Source organism: Necator americanus, chromosome IV (genome assembly GCF_031761385.1).
Source record: "Necator americanus strain Aroian chromosome IV, whole genome shotgun sequence".
Lineage (NCBI taxonomy): Eukaryota > Metazoa > Nematoda > Chromadorea > Rhabditida > Ancylostomatidae > Necator > Necator americanus.
Genome location: NC_087374.1, coordinates 16,714,707 through 16,734,694, shown reverse-complemented (window position 1 = coordinate 16,734,694; position 19,988 = coordinate 16,714,707). Strand labels below are relative to the sequence as shown.

The 19,988-nt window shown below is 39.5% G+C and overlaps 1 protein-coding gene across 2 annotated transcripts in view; it reads right to left on the bottom strand.

The window, feature by feature from the left end:
- Positions 1 to 19,988, bottom strand: part of RB195_001570 (uncharacterized protein) — a gene marked incomplete at both ends in the record, with an annotated part of 32,844 nt that overhangs the window by 9,866 nt on the left and 2,990 nt on the right. Inside the window, 9 exons of one of the 2 annotated variants that reach the window (XM_064198414.1) lie at positions 1,055 to 1,161; positions 2,989 to 3,146; positions 3,829 to 3,914; positions 4,684 to 4,906; positions 4,971 to 5,108; positions 6,956 to 7,125; positions 9,568 to 9,768; positions 9,837 to 9,978; positions 13,636 to 13,805. In XM_064198414.1, the coding sequence (XP_064054295.1) occupies positions 1,055 to 1,161; positions 2,989 to 3,146; positions 3,829 to 3,914; positions 4,684 to 4,906; positions 4,971 to 5,108; positions 6,956 to 7,125; positions 9,568 to 9,768; positions 9,837 to 9,978; positions 13,636 to 13,805 (1,395 nt within the window). The remainder of the gene's footprint in view (positions 1 to 1,054; positions 1,162 to 2,988; positions 3,147 to 3,828; positions 3,915 to 4,683; positions 4,907 to 4,970; positions 5,109 to 6,955; positions 7,126 to 9,567; positions 9,769 to 9,836; positions 9,979 to 13,635; positions 13,806 to 19,988) is intronic. The other variant, XM_064198415.1, reaches the window with a different exon arrangement.

Genomic DNA, 19,988 nt, shown 5'->3' with positions numbered 1-19,988 from the left:
TTCCGCGGAGGATCAATTACTTTGCCATCGGTGTACAGAGTTCCACCACCTTCGTACAGCGAGGAGATGAACAAGAAACCAGGAAGACCACTGCAAATGTACTAACTCTAGATGTGACATTACTTGGGCTACAGTAGTTCAGTAAGTAGTAAAGATAGTGATTTCCAAGGATATCGAGATTTGGGGACGATCCTGGAGATTTTGTGTCGGAGGCACCCCCGAATTCATCGATTTCCCAGCCATCTTGGTAAAATGTTAATGACAGTGGATCTCAACGGCGTAAACGCAAACAAACCGTAGTTTAATAAATACCGCCCTAGAACTGGTAGTTAAGTCGAAGCATGCATGCGTGCCGTGGATGTTTGTTTTAGAGATTTAGAGAATCCTAAATTTTCCGCACCAGTGACCAACATGACCAACACTCTCATTTTCGGCTTTCCCCCCTATACCTCCAACCTCCGGATTTCGAATTAGACCGAGAACCCCCAATTTTTGAAGCCTCCCACCGTGCTTCGAATTCCATTTTAGAAATTCTCAATATTTTCGACTAGTAGATAATTCTTTAAAAATCGTTGCTTCCCCATTAGTTTTGAACATTATTTGTGCACTTGTAGAAAAGCGTGAATAAATGTTTCCTTGAAAAGCCCTAGCTTCCATTTTTTTTATTTCTTACTTTTCCTAGTTTACATACATTTGTAATATTATGCTGTTGCGTATTTTTTCGGGGACACTTTGATGTATTGTAGAAAAGAGTCAACGCAATTTCTCAAAACGAGAAAACTGTTCGCACAGAACGTGCCCATTCCTCTTCACAAAGTAAATGAATGCTAGACAATTGCGGACACTCGCTACGAAGCCACTGGTAAAAGTGGAATGCGAGAAAAGGCAGAATCTATTTTGATTGTAGGTATGGTACGCACTAATTAAGCATATCGTAGCGAATAACAGCCGTTATTGTATACATGAGAGAGCATAAAATAAGTTGACGACTAATGAACTTAACGTAAGAGTCCGTGTTTGCGATCAAAAGTCAGTACCATAATCAAAAACTTACATGTGTGGCAATTTTTCCCATAATGTCCTTCAGTACATGTACAACTGTAGTCTGCAAGTGTTGTTTGAAGACAAACACCGTCATTTTCGCAGCGAGACGGTAAACATCTGGAAAATCAGCTTTAACGACATCCTTGAAATACTTTGGCTCAGTGGTAATTAACTCTTTGAACTCCGTTGTCGCCGCAGGTGCGACACTGAAAATATGTACTTTAAATCCGCTGTCGCCGTAGCGGCAACACGTTTACTTTGCTTATTTCAGCACTTCCCAATAAAGAAGAAACTTATTCGTTCCTGAGGTTTCCTGGCGAAAAGGTCCTGGAGCTGCTGGTGTTCCATGTGCATGCCTGGACTTTAGTGCAAAAGGTTAAATGTAGGTGCGACTGTTGTAATTGAAGAACTTCGAACTTGAGTTGTAAGATATCTACGTTCAACGCGTGCTTTTATTTTTCTTTGTTGTTGAGGAGGAGAGGAATAAACCTAAAGTAAACTGAAAACTCTGAGGAATTCCCAATAGTTTAATAATTTAGAATAAAATATTAAGAAAAAATCAGTTTCATAATAGAATAAAATGAGGCAAAAGCGGAGAACATGGCTTTATTGGTCCCATATAAGGTACTTTTACCATGGTATATGGCGAGTTATCGAATATGTTAATGCTGACCTCATTTTGAGAAAGCATGTTATTATGAGGTTTCATATTCTACGAACTTTCATAGGAAGTATTATGACAACAATACTTGCAATGGTGTGGCAGGTGATTCAAACAAAAAAAAACAAGTCTTTCAAAAAACGCCGGAGATTCATGCACACTTCCTTTTTCCATAAGTAAATATTTATATTTCTATATTTACACTTTTTATTGTTACAATCATACGCTAAGCAAAAACAATCTTCGTTTTTTTTTATCAGAAAAAAGGACGACTGGTGATTTTTGTTGGAAAAGACATCCCCCAGAGTTAAGATGAATATTTGATTAAAGGACGCCATGTGCCATGTATGTAGGTGAACTAACGCTATTTATTCATTACGCGTAAACAACTGCGCTAACATCAGAGGGCTAATTGTTGCCAATTTCCACGTCCAATTAACCATCTTTAGTGCTTCCGAATGCATAATTGACAGCTAGCTGGAGACATATATTTATCGACTTCTGTCAATAATACTTGTTTACGGGGTTTCGTCTCATTTATCAATAAGCACAATAACTAGGAATTTAGTGACGAGTTTATTTTTGGAGTAAATACAGTAACTGCATAGCGATTATTGCAAGATTACGATTTGAAATTAGAAAAAAAGGCTGTTTTATTACAGATGGTCGAAAACGACGAAACTCTTCTCACTGAAAACATAAAAGTTCCTCAAAACAAAAAAGAAGCACTTCTCAAATCCAGTAATGATGCAGATCGGCTTTGAATGTGATTTTCATTTGCTTAACTTTAAAAAAGGACAAAGTCACTTGCGTATCAATCCACTTGGGATGCGTCAACGCATTTCACTGCAATTCGTATTCGTTGAGGTTTTGGAACGCGTGTTGGCCTACAATGACTTGCGGGACCAGTCGATGATCAAGGCAGTGTTTTTTATCCTTTTTTATCCTCCCAGACAAAACTGGTACCAATAAGTCGAGGGATGAAAGACTTGATTTGCACTGGGGCAATTTCGAACCCTCGACTGTGTGGCTACAACGAACCTCTAACCGAGTGGGTCACACTCACCCCTTCTTAGCTTTTAAGTACGTAGAAATAGCCAACAGTGACTGTAATGGTTACCTTTAGCATTCTTTTAAGAAACCAGGTAAATTTTTCTGGTAGAATAATTCCCAGAATCTTCCCCTTAAATTTTACAATGAAAAATCTCCATAGACTCCTCAAAGTTCCCGTAATTTCCTTGATTACCTTACTACTTAAAAAAAACACAGTCATTTCTACTGACCTATCCACCATTTCACATCTGCCGCGAATCACTGTGCCCTCGACGTAGACCTTGGCGAAATCAATGGTCGTCGAACGGTAGCAGCCAGTCGAAGAGAGCACCAAAGAGGAGAGGCGCGCAGACACGCGACGCACTTCTTGACCTTCCAACCACAATACCTTAATTGTTTCGGCTAATAGCGAAAAAATTGAACTAGGCGATGACCTTAGATTTCGTGAGGGAACAATTAGAATATCCATCATGAGGACGCCATATGTTAGGTTCGGCTGTTGTTCACAGGAATAACAGTAACTTCGGAATAAGATGTGAGCGAAGAGGGAAAAAGGAGAAGTTCGTGAGTTATGTCTAAGGTCAGAAAAGAAGTTCTGGAATATGGAAGTTCCACAGAAAACAAGTAACAACTTATTATAGCGTTTTTTTTTGCAGATTTCCAAAAATGAAGGTTATGGTCACTACAAAAATGAACAGAAAAGGACAATTTTTATCATTTTTATTTAGATAGAATTTTGGATTAGTGCTTACTTTGTGAAATTTTATTTTTGACGATCGTAGAATCAAAACAAGATCAAGTTCAAAGGGGAGCTGAAATGTTATCTTCTCGCCGCAGCATCAGAGATCTCCCAATGAGTCCTTCGATCTGGCAGATTTTGAGAATGTTTTATTGTTTATAGACCTAGATGTATTCACTCCAGAAGTGACTGATGATTTTTGGACTGGAATTTGTCTTTAACAACAGCAAAATAATCGGAAATGAAAACAAAATAAAGAATTTCAAGAATCCTTGAAAAATTTACACGGCATGTTGTTATAGTTAGTTAGTTAAAGTCGGCATGACCGTACCGTATATCCGTCAATTTCCACCTCCAGTCGAGACCCTCGAATTCGTAGTGAAAAGCTATGCCATCCACCATCAGCAACGTTGATCTCTAGAAGGAAACCTGACTTTTCTTTGCTATTTTGAAATCCGCCTAATGTTTATAATCATGGTCAGAATATACAACTTGATGACTACCCGGAGTTGAGTTCAGTGAGTATATTAACCACTTAATGTGACCACCAGCTGAATCTAATAAGGTCACTACATCACAGAAGAGGGTCAGGGCCTGGACAAACACACAAGGAGAGAAACCGATCATAAAAGAAGCAGAAATGCGGAAAATTTTCGGCACAGAGAAAGCACATTATGGCTAGAAATAAACAACAAGGTATTCAGATCCGAAGAAACAACCAGAGCTTTCAGATTTCTGTAGTCTTTCCAATCATTTCCTTCTTCAAAAAAATCTGCATGCAACAACTGTTCTTAGGTTTCGAATCGTCCCTATTCTTTATCTATCTGAGGCACCCACATGAATGTGGGGACGACCCACTCTGAAAGTCTTAACTTGTCAGTTTCCGCCCTTGCTACGCGTAAAGCTGACCCAACTATCAAATAAGTACAAAAACGAATACTTCAATGTTCTTTGAAAATTTGGGATCTCTGCCTCCTCCCTGGGGTAAGCGCATTTTCTTCACTTTCTTGGTTGTAGTGGATGGCAAACGCTCCTGTTCCGTGCGTGATTCTATGTTCTAATATGCGTATTTTGCCAGTAGAGCCCTGGGATTCGAATAAATCCGAAAAAAGTGCTGTCTCGAATACTTTCTTGAATACTGATGGTCGGCCCCAATTGTACGATCCTTTTCTTGTAAACAACTTACGAGGATGAGCAATTTGTTTGAAACGGGTCACATTGCTGACAAGATGCAACGTCTTTCCATCTTCTACGGTTGTCTGCAGAAGCGTTTTGTTGTCAGCGTCGACCATGTCTAACAGAACCGAGTGTACGGGCAAAATCCGGAATTCGAACGAAAACGGCAAGAAGGAAAATGGAGTGAAAGCACGTGAATTTTCGTGTAGGGTCAACGATGGTGGCTTGGGCATCTGGAATAAAACGTTGATAATAAACGAAACTGAGCGGTTACTCAAACAGGGAAACTATCCTCACTTGGCACTTTAGTCCACCATCTCTGGGTGCGAAACTGAGCAGATCCACAGAGTTCAGTTGTAAACGTGCCATACATCCGGTAAAAGACGTTTCGATTCCCTCGGAAAATTCGTCCGGTGGTCTGCCGCCAATGTGAATCTAGAGCAAGAGAGCGGTAAGTAGATAAAAAGTGCGCTTGCTATTTCCCGATTATTAAGCAGTTTACTCCACATAAGAGCTTTAGAAGAACAGATTAATTTTACATAATGTGTATACGCGTTTGATGCCCCATTTTTAAATTCAAGTGAATCCCGAGACTTTCGACATCGCTCCTGGACCGATACTGTAGTGATCAAGCAGCCGAAAACAAGCCACTTAAAATCTCTGGCTCTAAATGGCTGATTTTTCAGGTGGATTCAGAGCAGCCCACTTTTCACGTTCGTTTAAGACATGTACAACTCAAGCATCTCTCGAGGGAAAATCTGCAAATTTCATTGATTTTTCAAGGACCACTTCTGGAACTCTACGTGCAAGTGTGGACTGCTGCAAAAGGTGCAGAAAGCAAGGTTCGAAAGGTAAAGCAAAATCCCTCTCTCATTCTCCATTCTTGGAAAGGTGAATCCCAGCCACCGGATCCGGATCCCCACTAGTCAGGATATCTATAATACCTGCTAATCCGGCCGCTGACCCTGCGCAAATATGTATGGCTGTAGCCTGAGTATTGGAAAGAACAATAAGTGCGTCGGGCTTTGTTTGCTCCATGTACTTTGGTCTATTGTCTAGGAAGTAATTACGCAACCGACAACCTGTGCATGTGCTTGGATTTGCAGAATCAAATAAGCGATCAGATGAAATTAGCAGATGTGAGTTTGTGGTCCAAAAATATGCGGAAGAAGGGCAATGAATACAAAGAGGCTAGAAAAGAAGTTAAAATGAAAACGGCTATTTTTTAAGTGCACGCAATTTTTGTATGGAAATTTTGGAAAAAATTCTAACGGAAGAATGTCTAAAAAATCAAAGAATATTGCAAATAACAGAAGGAAATATACTGCATAACAAAAAGAGTTTTCTTGAAGAAGTTGGTTTGTGCAATTATTTAGAGATTTGTAAAAAAAATAATTTAGTAATGAATAATTTGACCAACCATCAATACTGCAATATTTATAAACTCAATATTTGCAGGTTCATCCATACAGTGTTTCCTCCATTTTAGTGCGTAGCCAACAGAAATTATTGAATGTTCTTTTAAACTATTTTTTTAATAGCCAAAATAAGTTATCCATGATCTTGGAAAAAATCTGAATTTTGAAAGGGAGTCCATTGGCACAATTCAGGTACTCTCCGAAAAAAACTAAAATAAATCATTTGAAACTGTTTGATTGGAAGTGCATTGACATAGATCGAACAGTTAACTGTATCGGGTTTAATTTTTGCAGCTGTTGCCAGATATACTGGACATTTTATGGATATGGTCTTCTCAAAGATAGGCAGAGTATCCCTTCTATTAAGGCAGCATAGTTTGGTCTATGAGCACCGTTCCATCGGTAAATGAATAATCTTTCGACTTCTTTGCAGTTACAGTAACTCGATGAGGGGTGCTCTAAGAACCACACTGCAATGCTGTGTGGATGTCAATCCTCGGCTGATCCCACTTGAGTCACAATAAGTATTTACACAAGATTTCGAGTGCGGTTGCAGTCACTCAAACGATCGCCTCCTGAAATTCATCCCCATTCACTTCACAGCACCATGTTGCGGCTGCGGTTTATTGCGCATCGCGAGCGCAAATATTTGCGTGCGTGCCTGCACTCATTGTTGCACGGACAGATCACGCTGTCATTGTCATTGGCTGCTGAATGACCGGCAGGATGGGTGCCATTGTTTTGAGCTAAAACTGAAGCACCATGGTTCTTTGTCAACAGAAAGGTGCGATGGAGGCTGGTGAATGCTGTTCAATTATTTTTTTCTTTGGAAGGGAAAAACACCGAAAATCACTACGGCCCTACATGATTGTGGAAATCGAGCTTTCTGTAGAGCCCCGTTGGAGTTGTCTGATTTAGCACAATGCCATCGATTGCCAATTGAACCGAGTCGAACTGATGCAACCATCGTAGCTCGTGCCATTTACCGTCATCCAACGCTCGGCCGGCAGTGATGTGCGACGGAGAGAGTGATCCTGAACGGAGAAAAATGGAAAAGTTCCAGTGAAATAAAAAAAAATCACTGAATCGCGCGATGTCGTACTACAGATTTGCAGTGCTTAAGGAGGATCTACTGTAGTAGTGATACTCCAAAAATGATATATAGATAATACAAGAAGGATGATGAAGAATTCTTTGAAATCGAAAAAAAAACAGTAGCAACCAATGAAAGCCAGCAAAACACAAAAATGGTTACTCATAGATGCACATAGAGTATTCGTGGTGGTAATCCGGAAGAAAAACGGAAACAAACACGGGTTTGCTTGTTTTTCCCACAACTAATTCATTTTGCTTCCTATCCCTGATTGTACTCGCCAATCGATACAGACATATGAGATCTACCTTTCTGTTGCTTCTGAACTCTGAAGAACTCCAACGAAACCAACTCTTTCTAAATCAATAGCAGCCTTATAAATAGCAGGCTCTGTATCAATTCCACATTCTGTTCACTCTTCCTTACTGAAGAACCTCGGGAGTGAATAGCGCTTATTATTCCCACTTATTCTCTACTTCCTATTCTCTACTCTACTCCTTCCGTCTTGGGTTAGAGGCGAAACGGAAGTCTTTACTATATTCTAAGCTACTTCACTAATATTCAGCTATATACTAATCTATTTTTCTATTATTCTACTGTATTAGACTACTATTACAAATTAGTGGACCTCGCATAGACAGCACCTTGAGTGAACGATATTTCATGGGAACAAAATACGAGAAAAGGGAAATGTTAGCTGTACGTTGGTATACGTATGTCAACACGACAATAGAAAGTAATATACAACACTAGAGCTCTCTATATGTTGCCGAGAATAGTTAGAATGATTTCTGGAACTAGGTAATAGTCACTGTTAAATCTATTTTCTCCTGAAAAAAACTCTAATTTCGAAGGATTTCCCCGTTCAACTTGGAAAAATTCAACAGGTAGATTTGAATAATGGGAAAACGACGCAAAACTCGTGAGGTCAACTCGTTTGTAAATCTCCAAACGTGTGATCGGTCCATGCTGTTTGAGTTGTGGCGGTCAGTTCTCATTGGGATACTATCGCACACTTATTTGTCCATCGATGCATAATGAAGTAGTTGTTGTTGACGTACACGTGAATTTTTCATGCCTCTATGATTAGAAAACTGTGCGTATGTGCATATTTGAAGATTCAAACTGTGTAAACGATAATAGATAAAGTGTCTGGCATTAGTCAATCCGCTTGGGATGCGCCCACGTGATCAGCTTCAATTCAGAATCGTTTGGGGTTTACACACAAGTGCCTAGCCCATAACAATGCACATTTTCTATTATCTCTTTTTGGAACAGATACTTGAGTGGCTACATAGTTTGGCGAATGGAAATCCGAAAAAGGATTTCCATTTTCTCTGCTTGACTCATATGAAGATAAAGTCACAAACGGAGAAATGTATGCTGGAGAAAGTTTTTCAAGGTAAGAAAGCATGCAAAAAAAGAAATATCAAATAAAAATCAAAGTGATATACCCTCAGGATCTTTACTGTATTAATCTTTATTGAATCATTGTGTTTTTTTTTTCGCGATTCATGCGATCACTAGATTTATATAAGAAAACAAATTTGAATTTGAGGCTCAAAATAAAATTAACTAAAAACATAAATTAAGTTTTAAGTAACTGTGAAAACCGCTAGTAAGAGGAGCAGGCTACAAGAGACTCATTTCAAGGAATTTTTGATTTTTATACGTCCTCTTATTGTAAAAAACCTTCTAAGTGACGACAATGTCTTTTCCCCAAATTTTTTTTCGAATGTCAACAGTCTCGAATATTTTCTAATAGTGTGCCTGCGAGGTTTTTCAGATGGAGCCTTTATTTGCGTGACGTTTCGGCTTTCTAATCTCAGAGTGTCTTTCATTACGGGAAATTGCAACAGAAAAATTCCTTATTCAAGGATTCCCGCAATTAATGCGAGAACCTTTTTCTAAATCCTGATAAAAAGTCACGAAATAATTCTCCCTTGTTAGCAAAAGAGTATTATTAGGAATGAATGATTTTAAGGCAACCATGCAGAAGATAAAAACAATGTGACAATGCGGGAGTACAAGGAAACAAGAGGAAAATGCTGAAAGAGGATAATAGAAAGAGCCATGAACAAAAATCCTGGAGGAACTTTTGAGCATCAAGTATTTTTCTGATACCTTTGCTTGTAATTTTTAATTATAATCTAAGATAACGGAGATACATAGTGCAACAGGGTAGCATTCTTTGGTTGCATAATCCAGCCCAAATCTGGAAGTTGGCAGAATTTTACACTACAGAATGGCACAAAATTCACACCGTTTCATGCTCCAATGACATCGTTATAGTTTTCACACAAAATGTGTTTTCTAAATTTAAAAAATTGCTCTGGATGTTTGCTGCCTATTTATCGGTTCAAGAAAAAAAAAGAGAACTCACCGAAATCAAACATAATGTGTACGGTGCCGTGGATCATTTGAGCGATGAGAATATCGCCTTGATCAGCCACCGAGAAGAACAGCACTCCTGATCGGTAGGACCGGAACACTACCGTCAACTCGTTTTCGTACATTGATACTAATCCAGCCTTGTGCGTATCGACCATGTAAGAACTGTCATCGAAAACGGTTATGGGTGATTCTGAACGTTGAAAAAGTTGAAATTCGCAGGACTTGCAGAAGCAAAAGCATGCTCGGTTGCGCATTTACCTGCTTCACATACAGTAAGCATCAGCAGCGGATTCCGGACGTCCGCCTCTTCAAGACCGTACGCATTTTTGATGCGTAATTGCGACGCTAGTAGATCGACATGCGACCATGCGGGAACGTGAGATAACGTGGAGTACACCACCTAAGTTATACAAAATGTTATTGTGCAACTCGTAGAAGTGTCCGAAAAAGGAAACAGAATGCTTTTGAAAGTCCTCCTGCACTTCCGATCCCGATTATTATTGTAGCGAGGTCAAGGTTTCCTGTGGTCAAAGTGCTAAGCTCAGTTTATTGTTCTACAGCGGACGCTAATCGATACTGTAGTATACACGTGTACCAGAACACGATACCTTATCGGTTGATGTCACTGATGAGTCGTTCTTCCTTACTTGTAATCTACCGCGGATAACTAAACAATGTGAGAAATGACAGGCTGACTTGGGCTTGACCTCATCGTCAGAACTCTGTTTCGTTTCGGCAGTACCGTAGTGCTAATTTCGAACTCTGGAAGTTTTGGTCCTTAAAATTTATTCAATTTTTCCGAGGACTGGTAATTGCTACGGAGAAAATCATTCAGGTGACGTCGTAAGTTTGTAGAGCAGTACAAGTTCACACAAACCAGTTAGAAGAGAACATTTCCAATTTTAAACTTTGTTTTTGGAACTGGAGTAATTTTCCTAGAAAAAATATTTTGAAAAAAAATTAGCGAAAAAAAAACAGTGAAGGAATTCTGGTTTTTTTCAGAGGTATCTGCCCTGGTAGGCCGATCCATAGTTCCATTCGAAAAGAACACCATTGAGGTTCGAATAAGGTCGATTTTTATCTATTGAGGTGACTATGTACAATGTACACTCGTCCGATCAGTTAAGGTTAATGGATGATATTGATATTTTACCAGAACATTAGTACTATTTGCATTTTTGTTTGAACTGTTTTGTTTCACTCACTTTCTAACTCTTTTAACTAATTTTAAATTTGAAAAGCCTGTGTAATGTAGGAAGATGATCACGGCAAGCTAACTTTCTTCTCTAAAAAAAAGAATAAAAACATCTACAGAAATTCGGCTCAGGATGGAGCCAACTTACTTTCTATAGCTAACTTCTGTTAAAAAATTTTAAATACCCTGAAGGTGAGGGTAGTCTAAGCCCCAGTGAAGATGTATAAAGTGCGGTTTGAGGGAACCGCGACACATTTGCAACGAATTCCCAGCTATTTTTCGGACAATTCGAGCGACTCAACTTTACAACTGTCACTAATTTCCCAGCAGTTTTCCGTACTCACAGAGTTTATCGGCCCCCTGTCACCCATTTTCTCCGTCCTAATAGCAACGCTACGCCAGACGCACATCCCAACGAACGAAAATCCGCCGACTAAACTTCGACCCGTGCGAAAATTTTGCGGCCCATTAGCCATCACCACACGCACAAAATCTGTGACCGCCGGAAGGACAGCAGCGATGTGGCTGAGGTTCGTCGAAATTCATGAGTTCATGATGGTCGACCGAAGTGCCGTTCATCAACGTCCCCATGGACCAATTCGTTCGCTCGTACATCACAAATGTGGTCATTTCCCTCGTCTGCGGCCCCTTATTTCATTTCGTCAGATTTGCCTAATTGATGATCGTTATGGGAGTATGCTGCGCCACGGTTGTTGACGTTTCGGGAAGTGCAGTAGAGTGGAGCGGGAATTTTGTGTCTCAGTGAAGGAACGCAGCAATCAGAGAAAGAATAGGTGTAAGTAAACATCTAGACATGAAAATTCTAGGTCATTCTCCTACGAGAAACAACTGGCCATATTCAGGAGGGCGCACATTTCCGGATTTCTCGCATTTTAGCAGCTCTATATACAAATTGTCTCGTCTAACTTCTACAGAACACTCTCGTTACTCGCTACTGAACCAACTTCCATGAATTTCGTAGGATCTGCAAAAGTAATTCCGTTCGCTCTGCCATCTAATTAGATTAAAAGAAGCCGAGCATCCGTCAGCAGTTTTCCTAGGAGAATCCAAGATCAGGCACTCCTACAAACTAAACGATTTAACAAAATATCCAGGGATTTCGCTGTCAAAAAAATCGAGACCCTAGTAAAGCGCCACTTAAAAAGAATCCGCTCTTGAAGCAGAGTCCCCTCTGTAGCAGACCTTTTTGACGAAAAAAAGCCCAAATTTTTTGAAAATATAAGTACCAAACAGAAGGAAAAACCTATATGCAACATTACGATTTTCACTATGTGGAAAGATTTGCGCCAGAAATTTCTCGCCAAAAATGACTGCATTTCTGTGAGCGGGAAGTTTTTTTCCCCAACTACTGTTCTTTATTCTCAAATTTTCATATATCTAATTATTAAAAAGGTTTTACTCTTTACACAGATTGAATCTTTGCGTAAATGAAACTTCCCTCCCTTTTTACAGTTGTCAAGCATTTCAAAGGAACTTCCACTGTTTTTCTACCATTTCTGTTAATTTCACTCATTTTTGCAACCAACTCATGATGGATTGACGGTGTTTAGATTCATTTTGCATATCAATTCTCATAATTTAATCCCTCAAGTTCATTTTCCTGAGTATTTCCACAAAAACCCTCTCCTGCTGAAAGACTAACTGTCCAATTTTGAGTGGCTCGCTCGAAAGTGTCCATCAAAGCCGACATCAGCCATTTGCCGCATTTCCTGTGTGCAGCAGTAGTAGCTGTTTTCCAAAAAAAGTCCCAATAAAGGTCGACTTAATTAGGCCTCTAGCTCTTCCATCTATGGATTTGCATTCGGAGCCTACAGTACTTGAGAATAGGTCATTCTCAGGAGTGGTCACAGCAAAATTGTTGTACTTTTGAGAGCCGGCGGGCCGGAGGGACGCAAATGCACAAATGTGCACTCAATTTGCATACGCTCTCTGAGTGCAAATGTGTTGCGCTGGTCGAATCCTTAAAGCTATCTTGGACCTTTCCTACATTTAGCAAATTCATTTCAGGAGGTTTAGAAATTAAATGTTCCGGAAGCGAAGGGAATGGATTAAAGCCGGAGTGCCAGTTCGGAAGTGACATTCAGTGAGAAAGGGATCAATTACTGTTAAATGAAGCATGGCGGTCGGAAATCTCTGGAAAACCTCTGAGAACCTCTACAAGAGCAAAGTTCGGAAGACGGCGTACCAAGTGTGAAGACTATTTTCTCTGATTAGGCCGGCAGGGTGTTTTTTTTTTCCTCAAAAAGAGGCGAACGTTTGCAATTATTTTTTGGCACATTGGAAAATTGTCAACAAATAGAAGCAATGGTATTTTCTTTTTAAGGGTACACCTTTTTCGCCAATTAGAACGCCGAAAGAAGAAAAACTCCTAAATTAAAATGTGAATGTGATTAGAAATTCTTGAGGAAATTGCCCATTTGCTTCTGCTCAGCCGCTAACTCAAAGTAAACAGCGTACATGTCGACCAAAGAAGATTTACTTTAAAATGTTGCAAAAAACTTGTTTATTTCTTTGTTATCGTTATTTGAAAGGAAAAATTAAAATGTTACGTTCTAACAAGTCCTAGTCCGGTCTTTTTTAGAATGATTTATGAAGTTTCTAAAAATTGTAAGAATGATTCGAAAAAGTTTCTCGCTCTTTTCTAGTGACTAAGCACTTCAGCACGTTGAGACCACACATACAAATATATCGCAAGAAGGAAGCCGAAAATATATGACACCACTTAGTCCTCTGACGGTTCTGGCGCAACGCCAATTATAGCAAATCTCTGCAGTGAACACAACAAAAAAGAGTAGAGGAAGAAGAGGAGGAAAAGAAAAAGAAAGAAAAAATCTCACTCACCATTGGATTGCCATTGTTCTGATAGACAGTGTCGAATTCGTTGTCCGAGATGGAAATCTCAACGATGTAGGCGGATATATGGCCGCTTATGGAAATTCTCTGGATTCGTTTCAAACTTCCTATAGTAGCCTCAGTGGCCGAGAAAGACACATCGGAGCATTCGGAAAGGACTGAAATATGAAAAGTTCGAATTTACCTGTATTTTTCATAGAATTCTCACATTTTGTGCAGTTTTTTTTATAGACAGGAAATCAACATGTACTTTTTTGAGGAAAGCATAGAGGGCTCGTTGTATCTTATGAGAAGTTTCCAGAAATTTTCTGGGCACTGAAATATGAAAAACCGCTTTTGGGTATGCTATTTAATTTCCGTGAAGAAAATTGAAGATAAACAGGTATGATTCTGCAAATAAGAGTATGAATTTCGACAATAATAAAAAAGTGATGAATCGTGCAAAAAACTGTCCATATGAATGAATTTATTCCCTAAAGCAACAGTTAGAACGAAAACCAGGAGAAACCTAAGAATAAGTGAAAGTTCTGGGACAGAGATAATAGTGCAGGCTTCTAAATACGAGAAATCTTTTCGATTCCCAGAGAAATTTTGAAGAGATGTGTACTGTTTCCGAGAAAACGAAGGAAACGAATAATGTTAGAAATGCGTTCATTATGTGATCTGCTAAGTGGAGAATCTGATAGAAATGTAACTTAGAAATTTCAGTTTGAGAAGAAAAGCCACTTAAAGAAGCTACATAGTACAGTAGCAATAGCTCCACAAAGATAGTGCCGCAAGTTTTTGACAATAAGCCGAGTAAGTGGAGTGTGGAATTCTTTCGTTATTCGTAATGAAGTTTGAAATATTACTTTAAAAAAATGAGTATGAGAGAGAAGGTGAAAGCAAGCAGATCTGTGGTGTGGCAGTCGAAACTCTGATTTTTTCTTTTCTAAAGAACACCGAAATAGAAAAGAAAAAAAGAAGGAAAGAAAACGAGTACACCGCCAGCCTAAGACGGTCATATACATACACGGAAACAAGTGGCAGATTTCTGCCTAATCTAATTGTCCTTGAGCACTTTTTAGTACATTTAATAAGCAAATGCATAAATGAATAGATAAATGAAAAGGGAAAACTCTTGCTCTCAGGTTTTCCTATGATACGAAATGAATGCCGTTCTATCGATTCACTCCTGCATACCTCATTGTCTCCTTCAAAAAAACAAAAAGTCCCTAAACCTAACAAAGGACTGCAACATACACTCTTAGTTTTCCTCCTGCCCTTTATCTGCGACGACGTTCACGTCAACGTTATGGCAATTGTCCCTATTCTAGACTGTTTTTGCACTTTTGAAAAACTGATTTGAAGGGCTTTCACGGAGGATTCGGCGAATTCCTCAAATCTGAAAATCCGCAGTAAAAGCATCGTAGTGTCGACACCCGCTCACCTCCTGCACTTTTCAGGCGTTCTCATTCGACTCTTCTCTAGGGGAAATTATAGGTTAAATAGAAATAGGAAAGTGGCCGGAATTTACCCAGTAGTATGAATTGTTAGCAGAAATCCGTGCAGAAAGGTGAAATTGCTATCGAGGAAACGCATAGTTGTTGGATGAGTGGTAGGAACCTTATGCAGCAATACAGCAGCAGAGCAACGCAAAATGATCGGTCACGAACCATTTTCATATCAAAATGAGTATAGCCTACTCAAAAAATTACAAAACTTATTCAAATACTTGTAATATACTCCGTATTAGGTACTAGTACTAATACTGTATGCTGTTTTCTGTATAATATATGCTATATGATGAATTATAGCAGTAATTGTTAATATCGCACCTTTTGTTGCTTTGTTTCTTCCTTCAAAAGACAAAAAAGGCGGATTTCAAGGAAAACAACGGAAAATTCAATTAAATCGCCATCTCGGAAACTAGAATTAAGTGATTTTTTAAGGAAACCAGCTAGATAAATAAAAGAAACTGGGAAAGTCTAGAGTGGGAGAATTTTTCAGCCTCTTTGTAGAATAAGATGTCCAGTTATCTTCATTTCAAAGAAAAGGAGTCAAATGAAGAATAACAGATTTCCAGATGGTGTAATTTTATTGGTGCAACTACTTGAGGAGATTCTATCGAGTCGATAGTCGATATGGAACCCATCGGATTTGACACAGTTGTTTCTACTGTTTTTCTCCTTACCTTGTAATAGAAGCGTTTTAGCACGGCTACATACTGGAAACGAATACTTTTTGCAATATTTAGTAGATACCGTGTTCCCTAAGGCATCCCATGTGTCAAACGAAGAAAAATTGCACGAATGCGGAGAAAAAAAATGAGAAGATTGAATGACGACGTTAAGATAACAACAGCATTTTATTATAGGCAATTTCCTAAAAATTGCAGGAAAATGCCTGCCACGAACTTCCTCGTCTGCGTCGTATCCCCCGTTATTGTATTCGGGTATGCGTCGGCATTTTGTCGTATTCGCATCTCTAATCCTTTCAGGATGAGGCGCGTTTTCCCGCCGTCAACGATCCCCACGCTCTTGGAGTCTTAGGTTTCGCGACTCGCCGATTTACTGCTTCTTCCCCACAACCACTCAATCCCACGAACTTTTTCCAGCGATTTTTCACAGATCACCACCATGCGTTGTCCAAGTGACTGATAGCAGCAGCGAATCTCCCGGGGATTCAACGATGAACGTTGACATCTAGCACAGAAACTCGATGCGCTGCCCTGGCGGCGGGAGGAAGAATTGGATATAGAGAGCATGAGAAAAACTGCCGCCGACAAAGAGTATCCGTTTGCAACGTTGAGTCTTTCCAAAACAAAAAATTAGCTTATAGCATTTAAAGGGAGCATACCACGAATTTGACGTGGTGAGGGAACGCGGGGAAGCAGGAGATGGCTTGTAGATTGCGGGATCAAGGATGGTTCCGCTCACCTCTTCCTTATCGTCCTAAAAACGGCGTAACACTTTGGCTATTACGAAGTACGTTAGAACGCCCTTTGGTGCACACGTTCCGGTCCACTCTATCCATTTGTTTCACTTGAACAATCTGGCGAGAAGACATCGCTGATCTCTGACCGCTCGCACTTGGATGCGGCACGTGCACACGTGTGGAGCGTCGCAACCGAAATCCTCGTAAGAAACGGCGTCTTCCATACCGTTTTTTACGACGATCAGAGGGAATTGACCGGAACCACCCGGGATCCCGCAGTCTACAACGGTATCTCTAACTTTTCCTGGTGATTCCATTCGTAAGGTTCTGCCTTTAAACAGAGTTTAAACAAATTTGAAGATAAATAAACTCCTAAAAGAGAATAAGTGAAAATGTGGAGGGAAACAGCAGCGATAAGATAAGATAAGAAAAATGCAGGAAGAATATAAAAGAAATCCAGAAACTCTGTTAAAATTTCGAAATATTCGACTTTTTCCGTCACAGCTTTGCGGAATCCGAAAAACTGCCATCTCTTCAGCTTTCTTTCAGAGAATTTCATGACGCCAATATGGAAGAATTGGGAGTCATAATAGTAGCGCATGTTCGTGTTGTTCGCACCGGGATTTCTAGATTATTCCGAAAAAAGAAAGGATTTTTCTGTTTAGTCTAAAACTTTGCAACCTATCTATAGTCCACAATTTCCGCTTAGTTTTTTCTCGGCAATCAACATCATCTGCTACCGCAGTCCTAAAGAATTCCCCGTAAAATTCATGTTAAATTCGTTCCCCTAATCGCAAAGAACAAGTTTGTCATCGATTTTCTTCGTTTCTCGGGTGTCTCTCAGCAATTTCCGTTTACGAATTCTCTCTTTGCCACTCGGCTATCCATAATGTTATGGCGATTTTGAGTGTCATCGGTGTCAATCCCAAGGGAGAGCGAGGGCAATTTACCCCTGCTGCACGGAACAGCAGCTAGCCGCTGTGACACCAACACGTGCGTATAAATTACAATGTTATTCAAATCCCCTGCAGGTGGTCGCCTCGAGGTTTTAGGGCCTCTGTTAATCATAAATTAAGGTCGATTGGCATATCGGATATAGCATTGTGATGAGTTGAATCTTTTTATTATAAAGGCAGAACGGCGCCTAGATTGGAAGCAGTTTTCAGGGATGCAGGCCGATGTAACTCCACAACAAAGCAGGTGCTCAATGATGGATGGTGACCATCATTGTGATTGAGATGAATCCCCACATTCTCTGTGGATACCATGGACATATGCAAATGGACAAATGCACGAGGAAGATGCAACCTAAAGTGCATTTACAAAAGGAGGTAGCTCTGCTGCTTTTATACTTACACATAAGAGCAGTTCTAGGTTCCAAATGGTTTAGAGATCCAGTGTAACATCCCAACATTTAATCCGTAAGAAAGATCTTTAGTCTTATGTAAAGTTTCACCTCGCAAAAAAGCAAACACTTTATTCCTCTGGTTTCTGGACTATGTTTGAACCAAGTGTGCACTGATCCAGAAAATCATCAAGGATTGTTGTGATTGCTCTTTCATCCAATTGATCGTTGGTCGGTATAGAGAAGAAAAAATGAAAATGAAAACCAGAATAAGAAAGTAAGAAAAATTTTCATGTATAAGAAGAAGCCTGATTCTGAGACAAATGAAACAACTACTCGCACTAAGGTTCTCTAACAAAAAAGTTTGTAATTTATAGGGCACGAAATATGGAAATTGCAAGAAATTAATTGAGAAAACATAAATAAAACAGCAAACTTTAAAATGTCTAGAAATGTCTGCTCTATTGTCGACTTTAATTCATTGTCCAATTTTCACAACATTTATTTGACAAGAGGTTTAGTAAGACAAAGAGCAAAAACAACAAAATGTTCCAAAAAGTGACAGATGCAAAATCAGGACCTAAAGCGAGATAAAAATAAGAGATAAGAAGTGCAGAATCTCTAGAAAATCATGATATTTCAGAGAAGCATCAGCTTTCAGACCACCACCTCAAGCTCAAAGAAAAACCCATTAAAAATTTGCATATTGGGGTTTTATTGGCCAAGTGAGTTTTTCTTTTTGTAAACTTCCAGCATCGCCCCCTGCTCAATTTCTCAGCGCTACTATTATGTTTAAACTCTTTTGCTACACAGAAACTGAAAAACGCTTCTCCGATCCAGACGTAAAACACCTCATAACCCTATAATAGTGGAGCCCGTTGGGTTTATGTGGAAGGAAAAGAATGCGCTTCCGCTGAAATCTCGAATGTTCTTTTTGAAAATTACATTCCATTGGTATGCAAGTGCAACCCTCACGTTCTGCACGCTTTCGAATGCTCGCATTCTATCACCATCAGGGAGCCGAAAAACCCAATAACTTGAGTACAGCCTTGAGCGAGTTTCCTACTAGCATCAACTTCATTCACCGACGAAGAGGATCGCGTCAACATCCGTACGAACGGAACAAGATTTACTGAACGTAATGAGCACCAACGTAGCATTTCCTCACTTGACAATATATGGTAGTACAAATTAACTTACGACGCTAATCGTCGACGTGAAAAACAACGTTGAAGGGATCTCTGTTTTTAGTGGAAGTCTCTTGGAAGTATCCAAATAGGTGCTGGCGCCAAAATTATTTCTCAGCAACTTTCCAAACTTTTCGAGCAAAAGATTTGTTCCTTGTTCTGTTTCTCCACAAATTCGTGCATGAATTACGAGAAAACTACAGTTAAAATATACGACGTCTAGTATAGTTTAAAAAAACAGACTCAATTCAATTAAAGCCGTTCAGAGTCTCAAATCCGAAGTTTATAAAATTTTGCATGAAATGTCCTCTCCTTATTTGGAAACATCTGAAAAGAACTGGCTATCAATAGATCTTTCTCCCAAGATTATGCGATACTTCTGGTGGTATTTTGCGGCGGGAGCAGCGGCGATATTTGTCCAGATATCGTAGAAGAATCTACTTGTTGTGGAGGCTACGGCTGCGCTCTGAATTTCCGCATCGGAACTCTCTTCAAGCAAATTCATCGAAAGTCACCTATGATCCCTCACGTTAGCTCGGCCTTTTTGGGGTCATTATATGGTGCGTTCTCACCCGCTGCGCACGAATATTCAAATTTAATCCTATGCTTAGATCTAGGTCTCTCATAATTTCTAACTCTCGCAGTTCGGAACTCAAGACTTCAGAAAGTTCGTTAAATGTTATAACTCTGTCTTTTCTTCGATGTCTTCGATCTTGTAATTTACACTACATTCTGTCCTTAACATACTCTCCTCCATTTTTGATGACCCAAAATTTACACTGAAAACTCTTTCCACAAGCCTTTTAAAAAGCATCTAAAAGTGCGAGCTTATCTGCGGTTCAACCGAAAAATCTGGTGTGGTCTAGATGTGCTAGCTATTCTTTTCATTGAAA